At 49.4% G+C, this 24,404-nt stretch overlaps 1 protein-coding gene across 9 annotated transcripts in view; it reads right to left on the bottom strand.

Annotated features, from left to right (window-relative positions):
• The window catches only part of TNIK (TRAF2 and NCK interacting kinase), a 163,284-nt gene extending 144,127 nt beyond the window's left edge, over window positions 1-19,157 (bottom strand). For 6 of the 9 annotated variants that reach the window (XM_037406718.1, XM_037406725.1, XM_037406720.1 and 3 more), the window contains exon 1: window positions 18,819-19,157. In XM_037406718.1, coding sequence (XP_037262615.1) covers window positions 18,819-18,875 — 57 coding nt within the window. In that variant the 5' untranslated portion in view covers window positions 18,876-19,157. The remainder of the gene's footprint in view (window positions 1-18,818) is intronic. The other 3 variants (XM_037406721.1, XM_037406726.1, XM_037406724.1) reach the window with 1 other exon arrangement.
• Between the last annotated feature and the right edge of the window lie 5,247 nt (window positions 19,158-24,404).

The following is a 24,404-nucleotide window of genomic DNA, read 5'->3' as shown; positions in this document are numbered from 1 at the left end:
ATGCATATAGAAGAAAAAAGAAGGGGGGGGGGGGGAAAGAAAAAAAAAGGCAAAGCAATCTTTAAGTGATTTCCATTACTTTTTAACATTTTGTTGAAAACAAGACAGAGTCCCTATATGTGTGTCTGGAGAAACATCACCTCCCTACTGGATTCAGTTGAGTTTCTCTTACACCAGTCCAATTTTCACAGATTATCTGAAGGTGGAGTTATCAGCTGGTTTAGTGCTTTCTGAAGAGCTTACCCACAGCCCGCACTTGTCATCAGCTCCTCACCTGGCTCTGCAAGCGGTGGTTAGCAGGAGAGGATCAGGAAACTCTCTGGTAGCAGCATTTCCCAAAAAAGGATATTTTGTAGAGCATATCACACCAAATTATTGAGCATTCAACTAGCTGCCAACCTCTGCAAGATAAGACTGTAAAAAAACCCACAACTATATTCAATAAGCTCCCCAAACCATGCACTATAAACAGGTCTTTACATGAATTGTCTTGACAAAACAGCAAATGTATTTAAAAGAATACCAAATACATGTTAATTGGCATGTCTTGTATCTGGAAAGACCTTTCGCACCCAAGAGTTAACAAGTTGTAGGGCAGGGGGAGGGAAGGCTTCTCACCTTTTTCCTACATTTCACAGGCTGCCTCCTGAAATGCCAGACTCGGCAGGGAGGCTGGAGGTTTGGTCTCGACAGACGCTAACTTAAGCTGGGGGGAAACAAGGTCCCACAGCAAAAAGCAAGCTCCTGCCTGATGCATGCCAAAAAGATGGCCTGAAAGTCAGGGACAATCCACAGTTGCTAAAGTGATCTGCAAGAATTTTTTGTCAGGTCGTAAAGAATTTCCCATAGCAAGACTTCTATGTTTCTTGGTGGCTTCTTAACATTGTGAAACACTCCTGTAAATTCAGGGAGATGCTTTTTATTTCATATCCCAGTGCCCCAAATTACTAAACTCAGGGTGGGGGGCGAGGCCTATTTAGTTAGTTCATTTGATATATGCATCAGAATAGCACTTAGCTAAGGCTGAGCAGAGGGACCTTCCTCACACAGGCAGCCCAGGAAGATCTGCTGGTTTTGCTTTGCCAGTCACCATGATGCCCTGTAAATCCAGCCACCACCTTTTGCTTTACGAGATCAGTTGAGCTCCCCGTCACGTTACAGCCCCTGACACCTCCCTGCTTTGGGAGCTCTTTGCTAGCTCTGCTCCCTGGAGCCAGCTGTGACATTATCTGGCCTCTGCGTAGCAAAATGCTCTTTGCTAGAGCTCCAGGGTTTTTATTAGCTCACACAAGCAGGCTGGAAACATTAACACAACATGCGCATAGCAGCAAAACAAGTCTTCTAAGACCACAGGCACCAGCCCGCTGAAGACCAGTATGAAATAGGAAAATAAAGCACATGGCAGAGCCCATACTACTTGGATTTTCATCAGAGAAATCCCACCTGACAGCAGACCAAGCCCTCCTGCAGGCACACAGTGCCCCAGGAGCCCCGCACGCACCAGCTGCCCACAGTCCTTCCCCGTTCTCAGGCATGGGGTCAGCTCTTCAGGTCCACCTTCTCCAACCCCACAGAGACAAGGGCACATCCCCAAGCAGGTTCTGACCCTCAGTCGTAAGTGGTGAGATTAATCATGTGGGTGTAGGGATGGGAAACATTTGTAACTGTTTCTAAATCAATTGCTGTTATTGTTATTTGATTTGCTAAACTCTCTGGTGCTAGACTTTATTTTAGAAAACTATGAACATATCAGATTAATCAACTTAAAATAAATGAGCTTGATTTATTTATTTCTGCTGTATCTACTCCTCTTTAAGCTTGGCAAGTCACTGCATTCTTTCCATCCTGTGAAATAAAAAGAATGGGGGGTTTGCTTTATTAATTTAAAGGAACCTCTACAAAGCTTAGCAGTTCTGCAAGTTTAAATCACAGCAAAGGTATGTTGTGAAGGAGGACAAGTGCAAGGCTGGAGCTTGTTTCCATATGCTGCAGATGCCGGCTCTGCACTGGGAGCCTACCAGGAGAGTCTCACCACACAGCCCTAGCAAATCAGATCCATTCCCCAGCATTTTAGACCTCCAGACAGCTGAAAGATACCCTACCACACAGCAAAGCCTGATGAGCAAACACAACAAGGGCCATCCCAGTGCAAGACACCCACTCCCAGCCACACTTCTTGCAGAAAAGTCCTGCCAGCAAGGCACAAGTTTAATCTCCTCTACCCAGATTTTGCCATTTCTGAATTCTCTGGAAGTTGGGTCAGCATCCTTCCCCCCCTCCTAATCGCCTGCCCTCAGCTTTAGCAATGCAGCAGTGCCTCTGCCAGCAAACTAAAAAGAAAAGCCCTCGCCTACATTATGCTGAAGAAAATTAATCTTGTGTTCCACAGAATATTAAGTGGATTACATCTAGAGCCTCCAAGGAGAAAAATGTTGATTTCCATGTATCTTGTGCTATTATTCACTCCTATTAGTTTTTCTACCAGCCTAACGTTAGTCATAATAATTTCCCGTTACTTAGTACAGAGCAAAACTGGCTCAACAGACCAAGCAATGAGAGCAAGAGTGGAACCTCTCAGTTGCCCCAAAGAAGATCAAACCACTATGGCACTGTTGCTGCACAGGACAACGTTCAAGGTGAAGAACAAAGCCAGCTTCCCCCCCCCCCCCCCTTTTTTGACAGCTTCATGGCAGGATCACCCTTGCACATCAATGCCTCCTTGTAAAGGTAACAGAATAGCACAGATCCTTTAGAAGAAAATTGCTAACATCACTTGAAATGTGCCATTAAATGAGATACAGCAAACATGCTGAGATGGACATTTCTGGCCCCTGGGGAATCACAGGGGTGAGAAGGAACAACCCAGCCCGCACCAATAAATACTGGCGGTGCCTGATCTCACACCAGAAGGGAGCTTCGATTCCCGCCCCCCCCGAATGGGAACAACACCTCCCAAGGGTGATCCTCAACATCCATGGGAGCACCAGCTCTGCACCTGCAGGCACTGCAGCCACCACCACCACCCCTCCATAACACCCTCACCAGCACCGGCACACGGGGGTAACCATTCAAACCATTGTGAAGTGCCACCAGCTGCCTTACTAGAGTTTTACACTTTCTTTGCAGAGGTGTTAATGACTCTAAAAAAGCACAACACTCAGATAAGCAGCTTTAATACCATTTAAATGCTTACCATTAGGAGAAACTGAGAGAGCTTACAAGGCCAGACTCTCAGAGGGCGGCATATCCATTGAAGCTGCTGCTCATGTGAGAGGAGTGTAAATTACTCAGCACGGAGTAAGCAAGATCAAAGCCGCTCCAAAAAGATGCAACCCACTGACAGTGATGCAAACTCAGCCCAAGCTTCTCTGAGTATTTCACAAGCAGGCTGATGAGTTTAAAAGGCAAAAAAACATTTTGATGATGCTGCACAAAGTAAGGAAGGAAAGGAAAAGAAACCTCAGGACATGTGCTTCTTTTTCTAGACATGATACACAACCAAGAAACTCAACCCTGGCCTGACGCATGGAGAGATTCATACTTCCCATTGACATCTCACTGGTCTCTGCAGGGAAGGGTAACACCTCAGCTGCAATTCCCAGCTCCAGCCCCTTTTTTATAGTTCCTAGAATATTTCTACACAACAAACGTCAGAGCTGATAAGAAAAGCCTTATCGGACGAAGTAACTTACAGCTTCCCACGTGGGCAAGACAAAGAGCTAATGGCTACAGGAGCAGATAAGGATGCTCATAACCAGAAATCAAATCCATGCAAGAGTTTCAGCAATACATTGTCTCAGAAAGTAAAACAAATAGCGTAACAAACTCTGCCAGGCCACCCTAAATCCTCAGAGCTGTCTGCAGCACCCACACGACAGCATCACCTCATCCCACCTAGCAGACCCAGCTGGCCCATCACCACCTCTCCTGGGCAGAAGGGAGGGCAGCTGCAGCAGTTTTATTGAAAGCCAGCTGCGGTGCGTGCTCAGCTGAGCTCCGGTCCACTTTACAGCCCCAGGCTACAGCGAGGAAGACAAATTACTATAAGACAAACATGCCCTTGTAATCCTTTCCTCCTCTGAAGACCTGATGTATTGGAAAGGAATATTATGCTGGGAAACCAGTTCAGCTATCAGTGTTTCCCCAGACTGCAAGTGCTCTAAAGCCAGAACGGACTCTTCCATCAGGGTGACACTGAATACTGTGCTACTACAATTCACACGGTAAGAAAATTTACAGTTCTGCAAGTGCATCCATCAGGAACCCCAACATTCAGATGAAGTTAACCCTGTTGCCTTTAGCGTCTATCCCAGACCCCAAACCAACTCCAGTGCCAAGTCTCACCGTTGCCGGAGCTCCAGACTGTTCAGTAATATTGAAATTCGTGGCAGACTGCTGGCGGTATGTTCACACCTTGGGTTCCCCCTATCGCTGCCACCGAAACACAGATGCAGGATGTGATCCTCACCACCGAGTCCTTCCAAGGACTCTAACCTGTTGAGTATTACCTCCCCATTTACCTCCTGAAAATTGACACCTGCAAGTTATTTCCCTTCCCTCATGTCCCAAACCTCATTCTCTGTTGGCAAGTATACAAGAAAAGCATTTATTCAAAGGAATTTGCTCATCAAGTCTTGCAGACACCAAACCCAAAGATTATCTAATCTTAGAAAAGCATAGTTTAATGGCAACAGCACAGGATAAAGGCCAGAGGGTTTGACTTCTACTCTCAACTCCTGCCAGGGCTGCATTGCCTGTAAGTGAATCTTAGAGAAGATGCTTGACCCCTCCTCACCTTTATTTCCCCTGCTCTAGCATTCCTTTCCTCACAGGGGATCTTATCTATAAACTCCTCATTAGCATCTGAAAAGAGTTATGCATCTCCAGATGTGTACCTAAAGCAAAGCATGAAAGAGTGGAGAAGCAGCGCTGGTCATGGAGCCTGGAGACATCCTCTTCAGTGTATTCAGGCAAACTGAACCACATCTGTGCTTAGAGAAACATTTTAATTCTTTTCCTCTACAGGGAAGAAAAAACTCAACAGTTTTTCTTCTTGAGAAAGCTCAGAGGAAAGATTAAATTCTGAGTCTCTGTAAGTCAAGGAAATAATGCAAGATTCTTCCAACAAAGCATCAAGAGAACCCACCACATTGAGCTCGTCACCTGTGAATTACCCACAGGCAACACCACCACAGAAGAGGATACCCTTCCCCCTCCCACCCCGGCTCTACATGCCGCTGAGTGGCAGAACTGGACTGATAGAAGAAAAGCTAGAAATCTACTCTCACTGTCCTACAAAAGCTGGATGCCGCGGTGGGGAAAATCCAGACCCACACAGATGCTCCGACAGAGAAAACCAGAGCTCAGCTCACGGGGCCTCGCTTACCGCACAGCTCCTGGCAAAGCAGCCTTTGGCTGGGGCACGCCAAGCACTCCTGGTGGGGTGCAGAACAGGCTTCTTTTGGGGTCAAAGAGAAGCTTCTAGTTGGAAAACAACTGAATATCAACAAGCAAGGTAGTATTTCAGCTACTTTGGCGAAGGAGGAGGTTACCCCGTCTGGACCTGTTGCCATCTTTCCCAGTTGCCTCAGCTAACCTTGTAGGTAGATCGCATTGACCGCATCAGGGCCAGCAACAGCCACTGCACCAGCTGGGACAGCTCCAGTACAGCAAGACCTTTGCTCCTACAATTAGTCTACAAACCTCCTGCTTCTTCCTGACTGGCAAACGACAGTGCACTGAAGGGCAGAAGGTTTGTCCACCGTGGTCTAGCCACATGGACCAGAAAAGTCTCAGAGGAGCAGCTGGCCCAAGAACTTGAAGAGGGAAAAAAAAACAACCCCCCAAGAAAAAGCTCAGGTCTGTTTAAAAGAGAAGAGAAATGTCCTATTGTTCCATAATTAACGGAAAGCAGAAGAGGTTTTATGGTCTTATTGAGAAACAGAGGGTAAGCATTAGAAAGCACATTTCAGTACTTCATGATCACAAGGTGAGCTGCTTGCATAATACTAAAAGAACATAAATGCTGATATCACAAGATAGTAATGAAACCTGGGTTTTAAATGCTTAATAACAACAACACAGTAATTAAGTCTCATAGGTGATTTTTTCTTCTCCCCTTAATCGCAAAGCAGATACTGCAGCCTTCAATCGAGGCATGACCCTGGCAAGGTGCACATGACAGATGCCCCCTGTTCCCACCACCTCACAGCACCTGGGACCCCCCCAACCCCCCAGCCTCACCACCAGTCACAGGGCTTCTTCAGACCTGCCCCAGGGACGGCTTCAAGATCACACCAAGGGAGAGGCTGTGAACCTACAAGGAGCTGGAGAACAGAAGAATAAACCTGAGTCACTGCACTTTGCAAGTTAACTGCTAAATCCTGAACAAGCTGCTCAGCCTTCCTCCCCGATGGTTTTTGACATGAGCACATGCTCTCATGAATTGCTCCAGTGTGACCAGGACACACAGTCTCCCCTACAAGACACACAATATAGAACAGCAAAATGTCATGAAAATCAAGGGCAAATGAACATAGAAGACAGTCCCTCCCCCTAACACCACTTCTATTTTTAGGTAGCCAGATTAGCTTGGAGCAGTTTTACTCGTTTCTGATAATGAGCAGGGCTCTGGCATCTTCTCTCGAGGACATTTCCTCTGAGTAGGCACTGTGCTTTACACCAGCAGCACGGAAGTGGTCATGTCAACTGGCAAAAACAAAACCACAACTTATTGTGAAAGGGTCTTGAGAAAGCAACTCCAGCTTTGAACTCATGCCCCTGTCTCCCTTGTCAACCATACTACTTCATTTTTTTGGGGGTACAGTCTGTCCACCTACAAGGCATCTCTCCCTTTGAAGCACATGATAAAGCCTTTGCCTATTCAAAAGTGTAATGCTTTGACTCCACCTGCTTCTCAAAGGCTGTGAGATGGTACACCTTGGAAGCGCAGGTCTCCATGTAAAGGGCACTTGGCCTTCCCAGGTCTGAACACGTGTAAGACGCGATGGAGAGGCAGCCCAGCCACCCTTCAGCCTGTACTGCTCCACCCCAACATAGGAACCCTAACTCCACTCATGGCAAATAAGCTATGGTCCTCTCAGGACACCCCCACTGCTAAGAGCCGGTCTGGAGATCGCCCCCGGAGGAGCTGGCACCCAGGATCCAGCTGCTCAGTGAAAACCAAAAGCACTGGTTTGCTCTAACAAGGAGCAAAACCCCTCCTTACTGCGGGTCCCCTCTGGTGCTGAAGCTGACAACGATGGCAAGAAAGGCATGACAAGAGCTCCCCAGAGCTGCCACAGCAGCAGGGCCGCTGCGGTAGGAACTTGCTCAAGAAAATGATAATCATCAAAGGAGCAAGACAAAATGAAGATGCATAGAAGATCTGGCTCCCACTGTGCTGGCAGTTGCTTTCCGGGAAGAGCTGTTCCTCCACCCCTCAGAGATCTATTCCTAAGGTACTACACACCGACCTTCTGCAACGCGACCCTTGTACATTCAATGTCCTTTGGTTGCTTCAGATTGCCTTGACAGCAATATCTGGGTGCAAAGCTTTCCTCCTTCAGGTCCACCCCTTGTCATCTCCTCAAGCCTCAACCTTTCTCCACAGCCCTTCACCACCATCCTCCTATCTCCTTGAGGGCCACGCTGGTACTGCGTAAGGCAGCAGGATCTGGCAGTCTGGTCTGGACTGCAAACAGGCAAGGTCCAGAGGGCAAGACACACCTTGAAGCCGATGGCAGAGGTGAGGGACGGTGCAGGTAGAGAGCTTCTCACCCATGAGAGGTGAGAAAACAAGAGCATGGCTGAAGCTGCCCAAGGATCTCCAGCTGTTGTGGTGCATCACTCTGGGAAGAAAGAATGCATGGCCTCATGTATTTACTGCCAATTTTTCTTCTGAATTTTCAACAAACTCTATGGAGTCTTCTATATGTTCTTTGGATTATGATCTTTCAGGAAGGCCTTTTTTCCATGCTTCTCAACAATTATGAGATCTAGAAAAAAACTACCACCCTCTCAAGTTAACTTCTGGTGTCAGGACTCTACAGGATTGTATGACCACAGACAAAATCATCAGGCTTTTGAAAGTTAGAAATCCTTTCCCAGGAGCAAGATGCCCCTCTGCTGTACCTTCGTGTTGTCCCATTGCTACGTTAAGGGACAGAGAAAAGCGTGCCTAAAGCGCAGGTTCCCAGGCTGAGCCCAGGAGCTAGTCCCTCTATCGCTTCTTGGAGAGCTCCTGCCCCTGGTCACGAGCATCTTGGCACCAGGCTCTTGCTTTCTTCTGTGGATTGCAAAACCTAATCTATTGAGGGGAAAAAAACTAGTCCAATACAAGGAAGCATTTAAGGCAGCTGGTAGATGATTAACAAGTATGTGCTCAAATCAATTACAGGAGCACCACAGGTTCCTTATGGCCATAAAAAGCTTCTCATCCTGCACCCATTTGGCAGATATCAGAGGCAAGGAGTTCACGGACACATTGTGCCTGGCCAAGCCCTCACTGCAGGCATGACATGGCCACAGACAGTTAGCTCTTCACCTCCCACTCCCCCAGCCCCAGGCTCCTAACTGCGGGTCTTCAGCCGGCACCACAGGGACCTTCCCATGGAGGATCTCGTTCCTACCTTCCTTGCTGGGCAGCCTTTGCAGAGATGGCCATGGCTTTCCATGCTCACCGCACAACTGAGCACCCACCCACCTCCCTCCCACCAGCAGGCACTTGCCCTCCGGCCAGTTGGGCCATCTGGCAGGAAGGAGAGTTATCAGGGTCCCCACTACATCAATACAGAGGGCAGGGGAGGAGAGGTACAAAGCGTGTCCTGTGGCTCTTTTAAACCAAGGCTAAAGAAGAAGAAGCATTTCTACTCAGGGCCTTTGCCTTTTCATGCTAGAGTCCCCCAGAGGCAAGTAAAGGTGCTTCAGTGCTCTTAAGTATCAGCTATTTTTAGACAACAATATCCTGAACGCCCTTCTTCATCCTGACTTTTGTATTGCACAATGAAGAAGTTACCGGGACTTGGCACTTTCTCCTTAACAGGCCATCATTAACAAGTGACTCATATTATATTGCAGCATGAGTCATCTTGGCAGAGGTCACCATCGTAAGTGACAACTAGTCTTCAATTATTTCCTTCAAGTTGAATTAAAGGCATATTGTTATGCTAATTTTACATCTGCTCTAGCCTAGCTCTCCATCCACTATCTCCAGAGGAACCTGGGATTTCACCTCACAGCCCAGACTGCCTCTGGAAGAGCTTTTCCACCATGGTGTAGTAACAGGTTGTCACAAAACATGAGCATGCCAGCGGGAAGTCTTCTGGATGGGTTTTCAGCTACGGCACCTAATAGCTAAAGTAGCTTTCCATCCCTCCTCCCGCTGCTGCTCCAGAGACACAACCAGCTGCTGTCCCCGCCACCCTCCTGCTCTGTTCATACTTTATCGTGACCATTTTCCAAAGATCTGGGGCTTGCCCAGTGCTCAAACACAACCACCTTTGGGCTGCCACACCACAGTGTTGCCTCCAAGAGCAGGGGCAAAGCCCCGCCCCCAAAACAAGCAAACAAACAAAAAAAAAAACCAAAAAAACACAAAAAAACCCACCCCACACCAAAAAACCACCAAGAGCTTCAAACTATGCCCAGTGACACACGACTACTGAAAAAAAAACCCTATTACAATCACGAGCAGGGTGGCTAGAAAAGGAGGCATTTCCAGCCACATCCCATTTCATAGCCAAGCAGCCCCACGTTCCAACAGGAGCCCAGCCTCCCCGCTCCGTTCCTGCTCCCTTTACTCGCCCATCACAGCTCCCCAACCAGGGAACCAGAAGACGGCATCCCTGCCAGGGCAGGGCACAGTCACCGCACGGCACTTGGCGCAGGGAACATGGTTTTTGCCCATTAGAAAACACGGCCATTACCAGCCCGGTCACCAGCAGAGCACTCTGTTTATATTTATAGCAGTCACACACAGTCACGCTGGCTGCAAGGTTCACTTTGGAGAGCATTTGTAAACTGCTCTCACCACTGGAATCCCATTTAGCTATTACGGCCTCTCCAGCCATAGTAACACACCGATCCCCACAGAACAGCAACAGGAGAGCAGAGTCATCACACTATTTACTGAAGCCAATCAATACGTAAAGGCTGAAGATTTATTGCGTTGAAGACAGCCTGTCTGCATAGCCAGAAAATGCATTTAAAACCCTTTCAATTTGGTTGCCTTGCCCTCTGGTCTTGCTCCAAGAATACAGTTTCCTTGCACACCCATCTTTCTTTCCTCCCAAAATAGTAGCATCCACAGACACACACGAGAGCTCCACCTCCCCACCCCCCCCCCCCCCCAACACCTACTGTGAGTATTCATACACCAAAACCTTAATTTCAAGGACTGTAATCCTTCCTTTCCAGCCAGGTTTCAGGTGTGATAACATGTCTATGGCTAATTCAACATCTCCCATGTGAGTGGCTTGGAAAAATTTTGGCCTGTGTTTTGAAGAAGGTCTATGTACCCGGTACAGGGTGGGTCATTCATAGGCACACGAGCCCACCATGCTGTCCAACTCCACTCAGGATGGCTAGATCTGTGCTTATTTTTTTATACCTGGATATATGTTGTGTGCATATTATTATTTACATATATAAAAAATAGAAGAACTTCGTAGGTGTCCCCCACAGAGCACACAGCATATCTGACTTGCTGTGTTTTGGGGGTGACCACCTGCAAAGGTGAGATACCACCTGGTATCATGACTAGCGAGCCACAGCCAGGGACATCCTATGAACTGCCCCATAAAAAGCTTCTTCTCTGGTTTCACCTCGGTTCATGCTTTGGGGAGCAGAAGCACGGCAGTCAATAACCAGCAGGCTTAGTGCTCCAGGAGCACCCACGTTAGAGGGACCACCGGCTACTGGGTAAACGCAGTTGTTTTGGTCACCGTATCAGCTGTATGGCCCACACTGTAATACATCTAAGAAAGAAGGCAGCGAGGCAGGGAGATCTGTACCTTCGCTTTTGCCAGTTTATCTCAAAAATCACACTAGGCTTTTATGCTTGTGTACAAAAGAGAAAGGAAGAGGCAAATACATACTGATTTACAGGGAGATTTCTATTGTTGCCTGGACATCAAACAGCACCCAATTAGTCCTGCAAGGATCTGACCCACAAATTACAAAAATGCATGCCTCCAAAGCTTTGATCTCTTGTATTCCTGTACCATGCTACAGTGGTTATTAGACACATTTTATTAGATTCAAGCTGTGCGATCTCTTCCTCGGCAAAGGCTCTACCGCCTCCAATGCATCCCGAAGTCTCCATCCAGCAGATTAAGGGCATGGTCCCAAACAGTCACTTCTGTCATGCACTAAACATATGACTCAGCTGGCAGTAGGCTTTTTCCTGCTGAGTTTCAAAATTAGGAGTGAAGAGAATTTTTAAAAGGAGGGGGGGAAGTGTCAGCCACCCAAATTAAATTTTTGATTCTTTGTCAGTTTAGAGGGGAACATAAGACTCTAGCCAATATCCCTGGCTTCTAAGAAGCGCTGCTTTCAGAACAATTTATTTCATTTTGCACTCTGAAATGCCATTGCCGGAGGAAGCAAGCAAAAACTGTAACAAAAGGTTTCACGCACTCTGAAGCTGAAAACCACACGTGCACTCACATGAACAGAAACACATCCACCCACCTTCGCTGCAGCGACAGCACTTAAAACCGAGGGGATGTTAAGCTCACATTGCTAAGGCTTTACTCAGAAGAGCAACTCACTGTTCACAGCCCACTGCACAAACGAAGCGGCCACTGCGCTTGCCAGAGGCCACAGTTGTTTTCAGCCTGAGCGCGTATGTGTAGGATGGATGGGACCGTGTCAACCGCTCAGGTCTCGCTCCCTGGCGAGACGGTGGTGTTCACATGAAGCCATTAATATCTAATAGGGTTTCTGTAGCAGATGAGAGTTGGTTACCTGCAGCAATGTGCACGCCTTGTGCTGCGCTCGGGGTAGCTGGGCAGCTGAGCACAGGGCAGGACACGCCGTTTGCTCACCTAGCATAGAAGGAGGTAAATGTCGGTTCTCAGCTACACAAGACGCATCTGGATACTCCAGGGCTGCCTGCCCAATTACAATCATCTGTCATTTACTACCAACACACAACCTTGAACTTCTGGCAAGCACTGCAGAAAATTAACATGGAAAAGCAACACTCTCGATCAAAGGGGAGGAAGGTTTTCTGATTTGCCATTACAAAATCAAGTCAGGCATGCAGAGAGATACAACTGAGTTCTGACTAAACGGCTTATCGCTGTTTCTCTGACCTTGGTGGCTTCTCCTCTCCTTCCACCAACAAGCTACTGCAGGAGCACCCCAGGGCTGGGGCCCTACGTGCTGAGCATCCTTGGCCCTCTGCGGGAAGGGGATGCTCAGCCCCCCACAGGGTTCCTCTTGAAACCCCTGTGGAGGGGGAATGCAGAGAGAGGGGGAGTCCCTGGCTCCCAAGGACTGTGTTCCTTAGACAATCCTCCTTTAGAAATCACAAGCAATTTACATGGAGAACATCAAATCTCACTGACAAACTGTCTTACTGAGCCCAGAGCATGCAGCCGGTCAGTTTCAATGTGCAGCCCGGGTTCAAAGTGACAATAAGAAACAGGAGGAGGGGAATGGAAATCAAAGCTACTGGCTTTATAAGTGGGAAATGCCACCCCTCATTTAATGGAGCTATCAACGACTTAGGCTAGTGGGTTTTGACCCACCGCCTGCTTTAATGGCTGCATGAAAGGTAACAAAGAAGATGCCTGAGCATCAGTAAACAGAAACCTCCTGTGATGGAGGCTCTACGCTTCCTATGGGCAAGCAGGACACCTGCAGAGCAGCCAGAGCCAAAACTGCCACCAGCAGGGAGGAAGAGTCAGCCAAAGCCCCAGGAGAGGGAAGGGCACTGACCCAGAACAGCTCTGCTGCGGGTTTGTGCCTTACCCCACAACGCTCCTGGTCTCTTCTGCAGGTGGCAGCCAGGGGAAAATGGTGTGTATGTTTCCTGGCTATCCCCGGGTGAGAAGCTGCCTTCAGGAGGTAGGTCCTGAACCCTCAACACCATCCTCCCCACCCTAAAGACACAACAGCTTTTACCGATGCTGCTCCTCCACACCACGCACCCTTTTGCCTGTTGGTAGCTTCTTACCGGGGAAAGGATGGGAAATCTAACAGGATTCTCCCCGTTTATATTTGTGGCATGAAGAAATGAGACAGGGATCAACAGTCTGTCCTTGGAGCGCAGGTCAGAGGCAGAGAACTCCCGCTGGTGTCTGTCATTACCCTTGCAAAGTGACTGGGGGTGCATTAGACTGAGTCAGGCAAGGGTTTGCAGAGAGCGGCTCAGAGCTGGAGCCCAGGAGGCGATAGCAGCTCTCATGTGACCTGGCCCCACATGAATGATGACTTCCAAGGACACCTCTTCCTTAGCTGGGTAACTTATTTGTGGAGATTTACATAAAGATCAAATGGAAACTGTTTCCCTCCTCACCCCATGGAAACTGTACCACTACATCTACTAGGGCCTGGCAGCTAAAACTGCCTTCACACAGCAAGGATAAAACTTCTCCTTTTAGTAGTATAACTACTTCTTGCATGGATTAAAAATCAGACACTTTATTTTAAATATGTACACCAATCAAATACTCTTTGCTGCTCCAAACCTCAATTCAACAAAACGTTTCTGCTCAAACTTCAACCTGCCCAAACATATGTTTTGCTATAAATTCACTCCAAATTATTCATTTTTACGGCTGACCAGCACAGGAACACTAATGAGAACAGAGACTCTTCCTGCCTTTAAAAACACCATGCACTTTCATGTGGTGGAAGATCTCCAAAGATAAGAAAGAGTAACCACAGCACCAGTGCTGAAGGACACATGGAGAACTACAGAACAGCAGCATCTGGGCTGCACAACTCCAAAAGGTGAAAACCAAAAAAATAATCAATGATGCAGAAGGATTAGACAGAAGACAGCCTTGTTTCTGTGGTAACTTTTTATAAGCACACATACAATAATATATATGCATGTGCAAAAGATAAACGTTTGCACCACCATCAGCACTCCTGGCTCAAGGAATAGAAGCAAGATGCAGAAAAAAGGCTTAGAATTGGACACTGTCATCCCTTTGGGATGCTTCAAACACCAGTATTGTGCTGCCAAGGTTTTACAGTTTAAAAAAAAAAAAAAAAAAGCAAGCTCAAAAATATACAGAGTACATGGACACAGTCATGGTCCACAGCTTACACATGCACTGAATAACACTGGAAGAGGACTGATAAAGTCCCTGATGGAAGACTCCAGAGAGCATCTGTCCTAAGAAATTGCGGGTATATATAATTATTTGTTGAAGATATGTCCCAAATTTTGCATGGTAGCATATCATGTAAAACACAGCGCAAATAAATAAGCTTTTTGTGTCTTTTTTTAATCTACAGAAGTAGTCTCTAGTCAAATTCGTTCCTCTTTCTGTTTAGAAAGAGGGTGACCTTCACAAAAGCTGCCCAAATTCTGTTGAGGTTTTTTTAAAGGTGCTGGAAGAAGAAACCTAACATAATGCTGCCAGGATAATGCTCCTGAGTGATGGCCTGCAGTGCTTACTCCCCATTAGAACTTCTCCTAAATCTTTAATGATGCTGAAATATGCCATAAACTGATCAAGTTCTGGAAACAGACGATGCCAGCACGTTTGTTTGAGTTTTGTGTTTGGGGTTTAGGGTTTTTTTCCTTTTTTTTTTAATATAAGAGCTTTTATCTTCATTGACAGTGATCAACTAATGCAAACAAATGGCCACTGAAACTTCACTTCTATACAAAGCAAAGCTAGAATAGTGACATTTTTGGGTTTGATCCAATTCCTCCCAGCAACAGCTAATACCCACCGGCTCCTTAATTCTATGCTGTCTCCTCTCCAAGCCTGAGCATTAAAGGGCAGGCATTTCCAAAACAACTAACGATTTTAGGATCCAGTTTCCAGAGAGTGCACGGTCAGCGCTTTCCTCAAGTAAATAACAAAAGCTTGGGTTTTGTTAACGAGTTTAAAACAAAACCAACATCCAGGTACATGAAGAAAACAATCACTTCTTTCCCAAAAAGTATCTTTTTAAATTCCCAGGCTTGCAGGAAACCCTCAGCCAAGCTGTACAACCCAGGTGAGCCTTGCAAGCCCCCAGCCTTCAGCTGGGACCCAAGCCCAGGGCAAGCCCCTTGCCAAGCAGACAAGGAGCAGCTGTGAGCAGGGGGGTTTGCTTGCCCCAAGCCGGTCCCACCCCGCATGTTTTATCAGCTCCCTGAGAAAGGCTTTCCTCCCAGAGAGCTTTTATCACCTCCCACACACCTTGCAAAGCACTGCAAATGAATCCAGCTGTGGCAGCTACTGCAGAAGAGCCCACTGCCACCGCTGGTACATCAGCCAGAGGCCCAGCCCTGCAGATGGATGCAGCAGAGGAAAAGCTATTGACCTGAATATTTTAGAAGGATCAAGGCCACTGCCTTCAGCAAGATATGACAGGCTCTTGCATTTGCCGAGAAAAAAAAAAAATAAAAAAATAAAGTGGTGAAAAAAAAAACCAAAACCCAACCCCATCTTTCTGCTTGCTCTCCTATTGGGATCAGCTGTGCATTTACCACCAGAGAGCATGGCCCACTGCATCCCTTCCCACACTCACTCTCATTTTACTGCAAAATCTGCTTCTCAAATGTGCCCGTCAACAGCCTGTGCAAATCCCCGTGTTAATCATTATTCTGCTAATAGTGCTGCCAGGTCATTCGGCTATTAAACATGCTGAGTGGACTAGCAAAAATATCTCTTTGCCCGTACAAAAGAACATTATAATGTAGTTTATCTTATCCCCTTGTCAGTATAATATGCAGCACTACCTGTTCAATGGCCTCATCATTTTAAAATTGCAGTTTTCTGCAACATTAACAATACTCATTATCAGCACCACCACCAGGTCTCTATTTTAAGAATATCTCTGATGTCCACGGCTTCACCCTGCCCTTTCCTCGCACGCTGAGCCCTCTGCACCGACACGGGGACACCTGGGTACCATGGCAATGAGCACGGTGCACAATGATGGATAGAAACGTGTCGCAAAGAAGGCAGGAGCCAGCCCCAAGTGTGCTTACTCGATGCACCAGGCCATGCATTTTAATCAGAATTCAGTGCTTTGTTCCTGGCCCAGCACATGCACTGCTGCGGTGGAGCTCGACTACGTAGCCAAGATAAACTAGTGTGGCAAAACCCGAAGCGCCTACCTCCTATGTTACCTCTCAGCCCAGGTCTACAAATCCTACCCTGTAAGCTAGCGGGGAGAGGCAAGCTGAAAGGAATGATGGTGTGCAGGGTTCTGCTTGTGCCAAGCCATGCTCAGCCTTCAACAGCACGCTCTCATCCTGCAAATCCACCTTCCTCCCTTGTGACAGAAGTAGGGAAGCCAAAGCAAAGGACAGAGTGAACTGGCAGTCAAAGGTCCACCTTCTTTACATACGTTCACTTGCTGTTCATAAAACCAGCCTCCTGGAATATTTCGGTGACTCAAACTTGGGAGATAAGTGGCCCAAGTGTTTCCTTTCCCCACTGCTAGGAACGAATCACCCCCTTCGCCAGATTTTGAGTCACTACCTGCTCCCAGCATTTCACACAGCCATCCCTCACCCCTTCAAACACGTAGGCACAAGAGCAACGTCTCCTCCATCCAGACTCATCTACAAACCCGCAGCAATGTGACACTTCTTTTCTAATAAATGGAATTTTGCAGGGCTTGAGGTATTACTCCTCCCTGCCATGTTTTGTGCTCAAGCAGCAAATTTACTATTGATTTCTGATTCAGACCCCGTGGAATGATTCACGCTTCTTGCCCTTTCTGCTGAATTTATGACCTTTAACAATTATTCTAAGTGCTAAGAGAGCTTAGTTTAGAAGAAGATCTATTCCTTGGCAAATTAAGCTCCTATTCTTGCCTCACTTACAAACCAACACACCTCTCATCATTTACAGGAAAGCACCACAGCAGGTCTCTCCCCTTGGGAGGGGGCAGAGGTCCAAGTGACCAGACCACCAGGCAGGCAGGGGGAGGTGGGCAGCCCCGCTGCGGCCCCTGGGGTCCTGCCCAAGTGGCCACGGCTGGGCAGACGGGGGCACACACCCGGGCACCCCCACCCCACTGTCAGTCGGCGTTTCAGGTCCCCTTGTCTCTGGTTTCCCTGATATGCCAGCACCGCAGACCAGGCGCTGCCGGTGGGTCTCAGGGGGAGGGAGGGAATGTACATTTCCTCCTAAAGCAAAAACAAAACCCTGACTGTATCTGGTGTGCATTGCTATTAAAAAGCCACAAACACAGGAAAAAAATCCCCTAAGCGTGTGTGGATACAATTTTAAAAAGACATGGTGCCCTAGTTCAGATGAACTTCCCAACACAGATGTTAAAAAGATAAAAAGTAAAAAATCTGATTTTCAGGGGCTGGGGGAGAAGGAGGGGGCCCCCTTCCCCCAAAAAACAATACTGCTTTCCTGGATTAATTCCACTGGCTTCAGCAACCTCTCTCTCGAGGCACCTTCCACCAAAGAGAGGAAACAAGAGCTCCAGGTCTGTTTTTAAGCCGGATGGTTCCCCTGCTCCAATCCCATCTACACCCTGTATTGCTGAGCAATCATTTACACTATTAATCAACCAGAAACTCACCAGGAAGAAAGTAGGGCGAGCGAATAAAGATAGACTCCCTTTTTTTTTTTCTTGCACTGAAGCAAATAATATTTCTAAAAATACACTTGTGCAAATCTTCAGTGGATTCTGCTTAATTTTACTTATTTATCTATGCCAGCAGGTTGAGAGAAGCAGCCTCGCTGTTGCCTCCCGGATAAACGCTGCTTCTCTACATGACTCCCCGTGCTCGTCACCAACCAGCTGTTCTTATGACCAAAAGGATGAAGAAAATGGGAAAAAGAAGAAAGTCAGAGGAAAAATAGACCGGGGGTGACATCAGGCCACAGCCCACGCAGAGGCTGACACGTTTGACAAGCCCGACATTTCAAGGGTACATGACGAGCTTCATTTTCGGGGTGGGGGGGCGAGGAGACCGAGCGAAGGGGCCCGGCGGGAGATGGATGGATGGGCTGCGGTGTCCGCGCCGTGCGGGGAAGCGGAGTCTGGGGGGTGGGGGTGGTGCAGCCCCACTCCCGCACCCCGATGGCCGGCTCCGCGCTCCCCATCCCCGTGTCCACGCGTGTCGCACGGTGCGTGCACGCAGCGCCCAGCCCCGCCGCCGCAGGGCCAGCCGGCTGCAGGGGACCGGCCCCGGCCGCCGCCGGTGCCCGGAGGGGACGGGCTGCCCCAGCCGCGCCGCCGCCCGCACCCGCGCACACGCACCCGCGCACACACACCCGCGCACACACACCCGCGCACACACACCCGCGCACACACACCCGCGCACACACACCCGCGCACACACACCCGCGCACACACACCCGCGCACACACACACCTGCGTACCCGCGGCCGCGCACGGGCGTGTGCGTACGGGGCCGTGCGCGCCGGCACACATGTGCAGCGGTGCATGCACACATGTGTACACACGGCTGCACGCATGCACGCGCACACGCTTATGCACCAGTACTGACATACGTGCGGGCGCACGGGCACATCCAGCCGCGCGCGCACACGCACACACACGCGTGCACACGCAGCCCCCCCCCACCCCGCCCCGGGGATGAATGGACGGATGGGGGGGGTGGGGGGGGCGCCTCTCCCGTACCCCCCCGAGCCGGCGGCGCGCCTCACCCGCAGCGCCGAGAGGTCGATCTCGTCCAGGCTCCGCGCCGGGGAGTCGCTCGCCATGTTTCCGCCGCCGGCCAGGCGGCCCCGCCGCCAGCGAGCGGGCAGTGGCGGCCGCCGCGGCGCTGGCGCTATTTAACGCCTCTCCTCATGCGGGGCGCCGGGAAGGAGAAGCCGCCGCCGCCGCCCCTGCCCTTCCGCCTGCAGCGCGGCTAGGGGCGGCCGCGGGCTGCCGGCAGGCAGGGCACGCCGCGGGCTGCGCCGGGATGGCGGCGGCGGCGGCGGCGCATCGCATCGCCGCCTCCCCGGCCGAGCGCGCCGCCGGAGCTGTCTGTCACGGCGCGGGGAGGGGGCGGCCGCGGAGCGGGGCGGGGGCGGCGCCGGGCCCCGCCGCCAGGGGGCGGGGGCGGGCGGGGGGCGGGCAGAGCCCTTCCCGCTCTGGGCCTCCGCGCTCGGGCCCGGCCCCGCAGCCCGCCCGGAGCCCGGTGTCAGCTCTGCGACCCTCCCTGAGGGACCGGGGCCGGCCCCGCAGGCAGAGCCCCTACGGCCCCGCAGCCCACCCTGAGGGCTCGTTCCCATCCTGGCCCAGCGACCCACCCTGAGGGCTCGGTCCCAGCCCCACAGCCCACCCTGGGGGCTCAGGCTTAGTCCCGCCACCCTCCACGAGGGATCGGTCCTGGCCCCACAGCCCACCCTGGGGGCCTGGTCACATTGAGGGCTTGGTGCCAGCCCCACAGCCCACCCTGAGGCCTCGGTCCGCCACCCTCACCCTGTCGCCTGCCAGGGTGGGCTCCACCGCCTGCCTCCGCCATGTTCGCCATACCCACCGGGGTGTCGAGGCTTGGGGCTGGGGAAGCGCCTCGCAGCACGTGCCGCTTGCTCATGGCATCAGGACCCTCCGGAGGGCCGTGCGGACGGGGACTGAGGTGTGCCTGCCCAGGACAACACCTGTGAGAACTACGCTGCCTGTCCTGAGGCTTCCAGCCCTGGTGCACCTCATTGCAAAGCCCCATGCACAGGTTTATTTGGCACGTAGACCCCGTGACAAACAGTGGGCAGACAAATCCAGGCTACCTAGATCCCTACCCCAGTGCCAGAGCTGTTGTGCCTGTCAGGTCTGGTGGGAAAAGTTGCCAAATCTCAGGTGCTAAGCCCAAATTCTGCCAGACTGGAGTACTGGGAAGCGCTAGGGCCTGGTCTTGCTTGGTGCCAGAGGAGCAGCCATCTGTCTGCTTCAGGCATCTCGGGATGCTCAGGTTGAGAAATGGCCCTTCTCTGGCTGGATGCAGATGTCGGATCTGGGTTTGTGACCTGTTCCCTCTGCTCTCGGGAGCCATAATAGCCCTATGGGCTCCCATGCTGTTCCTGAGTAAGAATAAGAGATTTACGCTGCCTTTGGAATTGGCCACCCCCCCCTCCAAAGCCAGCAATAACTAGGTAGATTCAGCTCTTACTGTTTTCCTTATTTCCCTTTTTCGGATGTGGTTTCTGCCAAACCAGGTGCCATATATAAATATATATGTATAAAAAATCTGTTGCCTTTGAGAGAACCGTATGGAAGCTGTACTTACAACATCAACTTGTGTCAGGAGCTTACAATATGCAGATCTGGGAAGCGGAAACCCTACACATGAGTCAATTGGCAGGCGGATGGGATTTTCTTATACTTTCTGATTGGAGACGCGCTTCAAGAAAGATATAATAAATTGTATTGCAAACAACAGTGCCGTCGCGGGAAGACTGCGTGCCGCAGCTGGTGCTGGACGTGCAGCCTGGCTGGGCTGGGCTGGGAAGGACAGACGGACGAAAGGCCAGAAGGAGATGCCAAAACCTCCCCAGGAGCAACAGAATCCGCCGAGGCGGTTGCAGAAGTTGGTGCTGCCAGTGCCTCCACCCTCTGCTCGCTGGGTAGCCCGCAGCGGAGGGACTGCATCAGCGGCTTGTTAGTCTTATTAGTCCTGATGGCAGCAGGGCTGAGAGGGGCTGAGGAGGGGAGCGGTGGTGCCGGTGTTTCAGCTTGCAAAGGCTGCGAGGGCACAGCAAAATGTGATTTTCTTTTTTTTGTTAATGAACTGCTGAAGTGGCCCATAGTGGAAGCTGCCTGCCGTGAGTGAGGTCCACAGGGTTGCACAGCACCTGCAGCAACAGCAGCCTGCCTGGATTTATCCCCTTCTTCCAAGCTACAAATCATTGCTCCTTGATATCTTGCACAGAAATTAGTCCTCACTTGCATTTAAATCTGATCAAAATGCTAAACGCGATAAAATAAACACCAGGGACCGTCTGAGCACCCTCCTGAATCTTCTGCAGTGCTGGGGTGTTGTTTTAAACCAGATGTTGTCTGTGTCTGTTCAAACCTGGGTATTGCAATGTTGTGCTTGTAGTTGTGAAGCTGGAAGAAAAACTGCCTGGAAACTAGTAACAAACCAATGCGAGACTTCCTCCTGCTTTCATTGTTCTCAGGGAGAGAAGGGAAGAATAAACAGGATGAAAGAGGAACCTGACTTGCTCTAATGTACTTGCCATCCAAAAATACATGGAATTATTTGTCAAACACGTAAGGATTAAAAAACGTATATACATATATGCCCAGTCCTGCAAATAGAATGCCCTGATCCTCAGCATGAATACAAAGTCCCAAGCTAACCCGGGGTTTAATTATGATGTATTCCCTGTCTATCAAGGTGGTAAAAATGTAGAGGACTCTCTGATATCGCTGACATAAGAAATGCATGAAGTGTTAGCATGAGGTGAAAGGGAAGTCCCAGTGGGGGCTGCTGTTTCCAGGCTGCTTCAGGAACAGGAGCAGCCCCGGCAGGGAGGTGTGCACCCCGCGACCTCCTGAGATGCTGCGGCTGCCACTGGCTGTACCAGTGCCTGGCCTTGCTGCAAAAGGAGCTAGAGCTGGCAAGTCATTTTCTGCAGGAAGCTTTTTTCTATAGAAAATGTAGTTTCCAAGATGTTGGGGTTTGGTTTTTTTGGTTTGTTTGGTTTATTTTTTAAATTTTTTTTACAAGGAGGTGTATATCTGTGGCACTCTCTATTTCTGCCAGAAGCATCTAAACAAAATCTTGCAGTTGGAGTCACTGTGACTCAAAACAGGGTACTCAGTTGAATTGGCCCAGAATATTTTGTTGTGAGTCAGTTCAGCACAAAATTGTGTTTCCACCTAGGGGGGTGCCCTTGGGAATGGCGGCCGGACCCCGTTGTGTCTCATCGTGGTCCCATCACATGATGCCCTGCGCTCCAGCCAGCCTGGCTGCATTGCTGCGCTGGCATGGCTGCATGTGAGCCGCAGCATAGGAAGGGCACTGCCCAGCCACACAAAGGCACTGAGCTGCCACATCCCATCCTTCATGAAGCAAAAGCCGTTGAAGAAGACGCAGCCCCTCCTAGCTCAGCTCCCTGCATCTCTCATCAGCTCCATACCTGGCATTTTCACTGCCGCAGAAGCTGGGACCATTTTGTAGCAAGTTTGCCATTTCACCCCCACTAGGAAAGCAGGGAAAAGTGAAAATGTCTTTTTTTCCTGCAGAGTGGCAGTCCCCAGCCTTGGTCAGGCCCAGTGAGCAATGAACACCTTAATGAACCAAAGCCCTGCTGTTGGCAGTGGGGGGCTAATGTCAGGGTCAGTATTTTTGATTTATTCACTGGAAGGCATCTGCTCACATATAAACCATCCAGGTCATTTGACCTCTGCATAAACCTAAATTTAATTATCTAACAGTGCCGCCACTGTTAATTATATCATGAGGGGGCGTATGCACATAAGGCCTTGTCCGATTAGCAAGAGCTTTCAGGTGCTTTGGATCATTGTCCAGATTAGCAAGGAAAGGAACGAAGCAAACAAGAAAGTGCATTTGGGCCCTATTTTAGGCCCTGACACATGATTTTTTCCTCCAGCACGCAAGGGTCACTTGCTGCCAATAATTCTGTGACCATTCTGCCCCATGGCTGGAGTCAGCGTAATTTTTCTGGTTCCCTAAAGTCCAGGCTGGTTTACTCCAGTGTGTGCCCATGTAATGCAGCAGGTAGATGACTGCCCAAACTGAATGGGGGCTGCTGAAAAATTAATACTCTGTTAAATGCATAATAATTGGGTTTTAGGCTAACATGCAGCTGTGTTAAGAGACACTCAGAAATGAATAGCTACATGTGTCCCTAAACTGCATCTATTGATCTTCTCAAATGCACTTTAACTGATTCATTACCATTTACTGATTGCTCGTCCTTCTGCTGATATGGGTTCCTCTCCAGGGAGAGAAGTGTTTTTCCATGGCATGCTTGGAGCTGAGCAGGACTACATACGTGAACCCTGCTGCCAGGATTTTTCCTATATAAAAAAACCACCAACAACAAAACCTGTAAAGAGTTAATCGCTCCCTCACTTAAGCATTGTTCAACTACAAAACCCTGTAATCGCTGCAATGGGGGAGTAAATGGAAAATCATCGAGGGCTCTTTGCAAAAACCTACCTCCACAGATTCATACCCAGGGAACAGCACGGTGCATTTAAATAGCAAAGTCCTGGGGCACTGCAGAGAAAGAGAAGGTAGATGGTAGACTTCCAGGAGCTTAACTCGCCCACAGCACCCCTCCAAGCTGCCGTTCTTCCCCCAAATATTCAGCACCAAGGACCAGCACAGGGTTTCTTTTATGCCTCTTCCACAGGAGTTGCATTTGCCTTCTCTTGAGGGCTGCCACCATGGGTCAAAGCCACCAAGGAGACAACAGCCTAGAAGCCTTCCTCCAGCAAGGCCAGCAAGGTGCTAAAAGAAGCAGGATGCTTGCTGTGCCCTTCCCTGGTTTATGTAGATGAGACTCGCTGTCTGCCTTGCATGAGTTAAAGGAGCTTTTTCCAGGGCAGCAAGTGCTCACACCCTTTGAAGTGGCTTTGTATTATTTACCAGACTACTAAAACTTAAATATAAAGTTGCAATATTTAGGTAAAGCAGAATTGTACATAATAATGTGTGTGTCTCCCCAGCAGATGCAAGCAGGCATTGATGCCTTTGTTGGGTCTCCCATCAGTGTGGCTATGGGATCAGAGCCCTAATGCGTTGTTGATTCAGGACACATTTCCCTGTCACTGTTTGGGAACATGCTGCATTAGCAATGTAGGACTTTGTCTTGTCAATTAACCTCTTTCCTTTGTGTCTCTTCTGCAAAGAAAAAAAAACAAACCACCAAAGGGCAACCCTGCTCTTCAGGAGGGTGTCAAGTCTTTTATAATCATTTAAAATGTGCCAGTTGTGACTGTTTAGAAACCAATCAAAATCCCATTTCTGCACTGCTTGCAGGAAATCTAGTGCAGCCTTTCCCCCAGCAAATCATGTTCTCACAGTCCCACAGGGGAATACTAATTTTTCCTTTCTTTGCCGAGATCTCAAGGATAATATCGGTATGCATAAGGTCCAGAACATGGGAGCTGCTGGATCAGAACGTTCTCCAGAACCTACCTGCTGCAGCAGGAAAGTCCTCCGGGGGCCTCTGCCCGTAAATACCTGCTTTACAACCCTGTCCACAGGGCAGAACAGCTGCTCCTTTTTTCAAGTGCCTTTTATCAAAATTATTTAGCATCCCAATATGTTC

Source organism: Falco rusticolus, chromosome 13 (assembly GCF_015220075.1).
Source record: "Falco rusticolus isolate bFalRus1 chromosome 13, bFalRus1.pri, whole genome shotgun sequence".
Taxonomy (NCBI): Eukaryota; Metazoa; Chordata; class Aves; order Falconiformes; family Falconidae; genus Falco; species Falco rusticolus.
The sequence above is the reverse complement of the archived record's forward strand: the minus strand, read 5'-3'. Positions and strand labels throughout refer to the sequence as shown.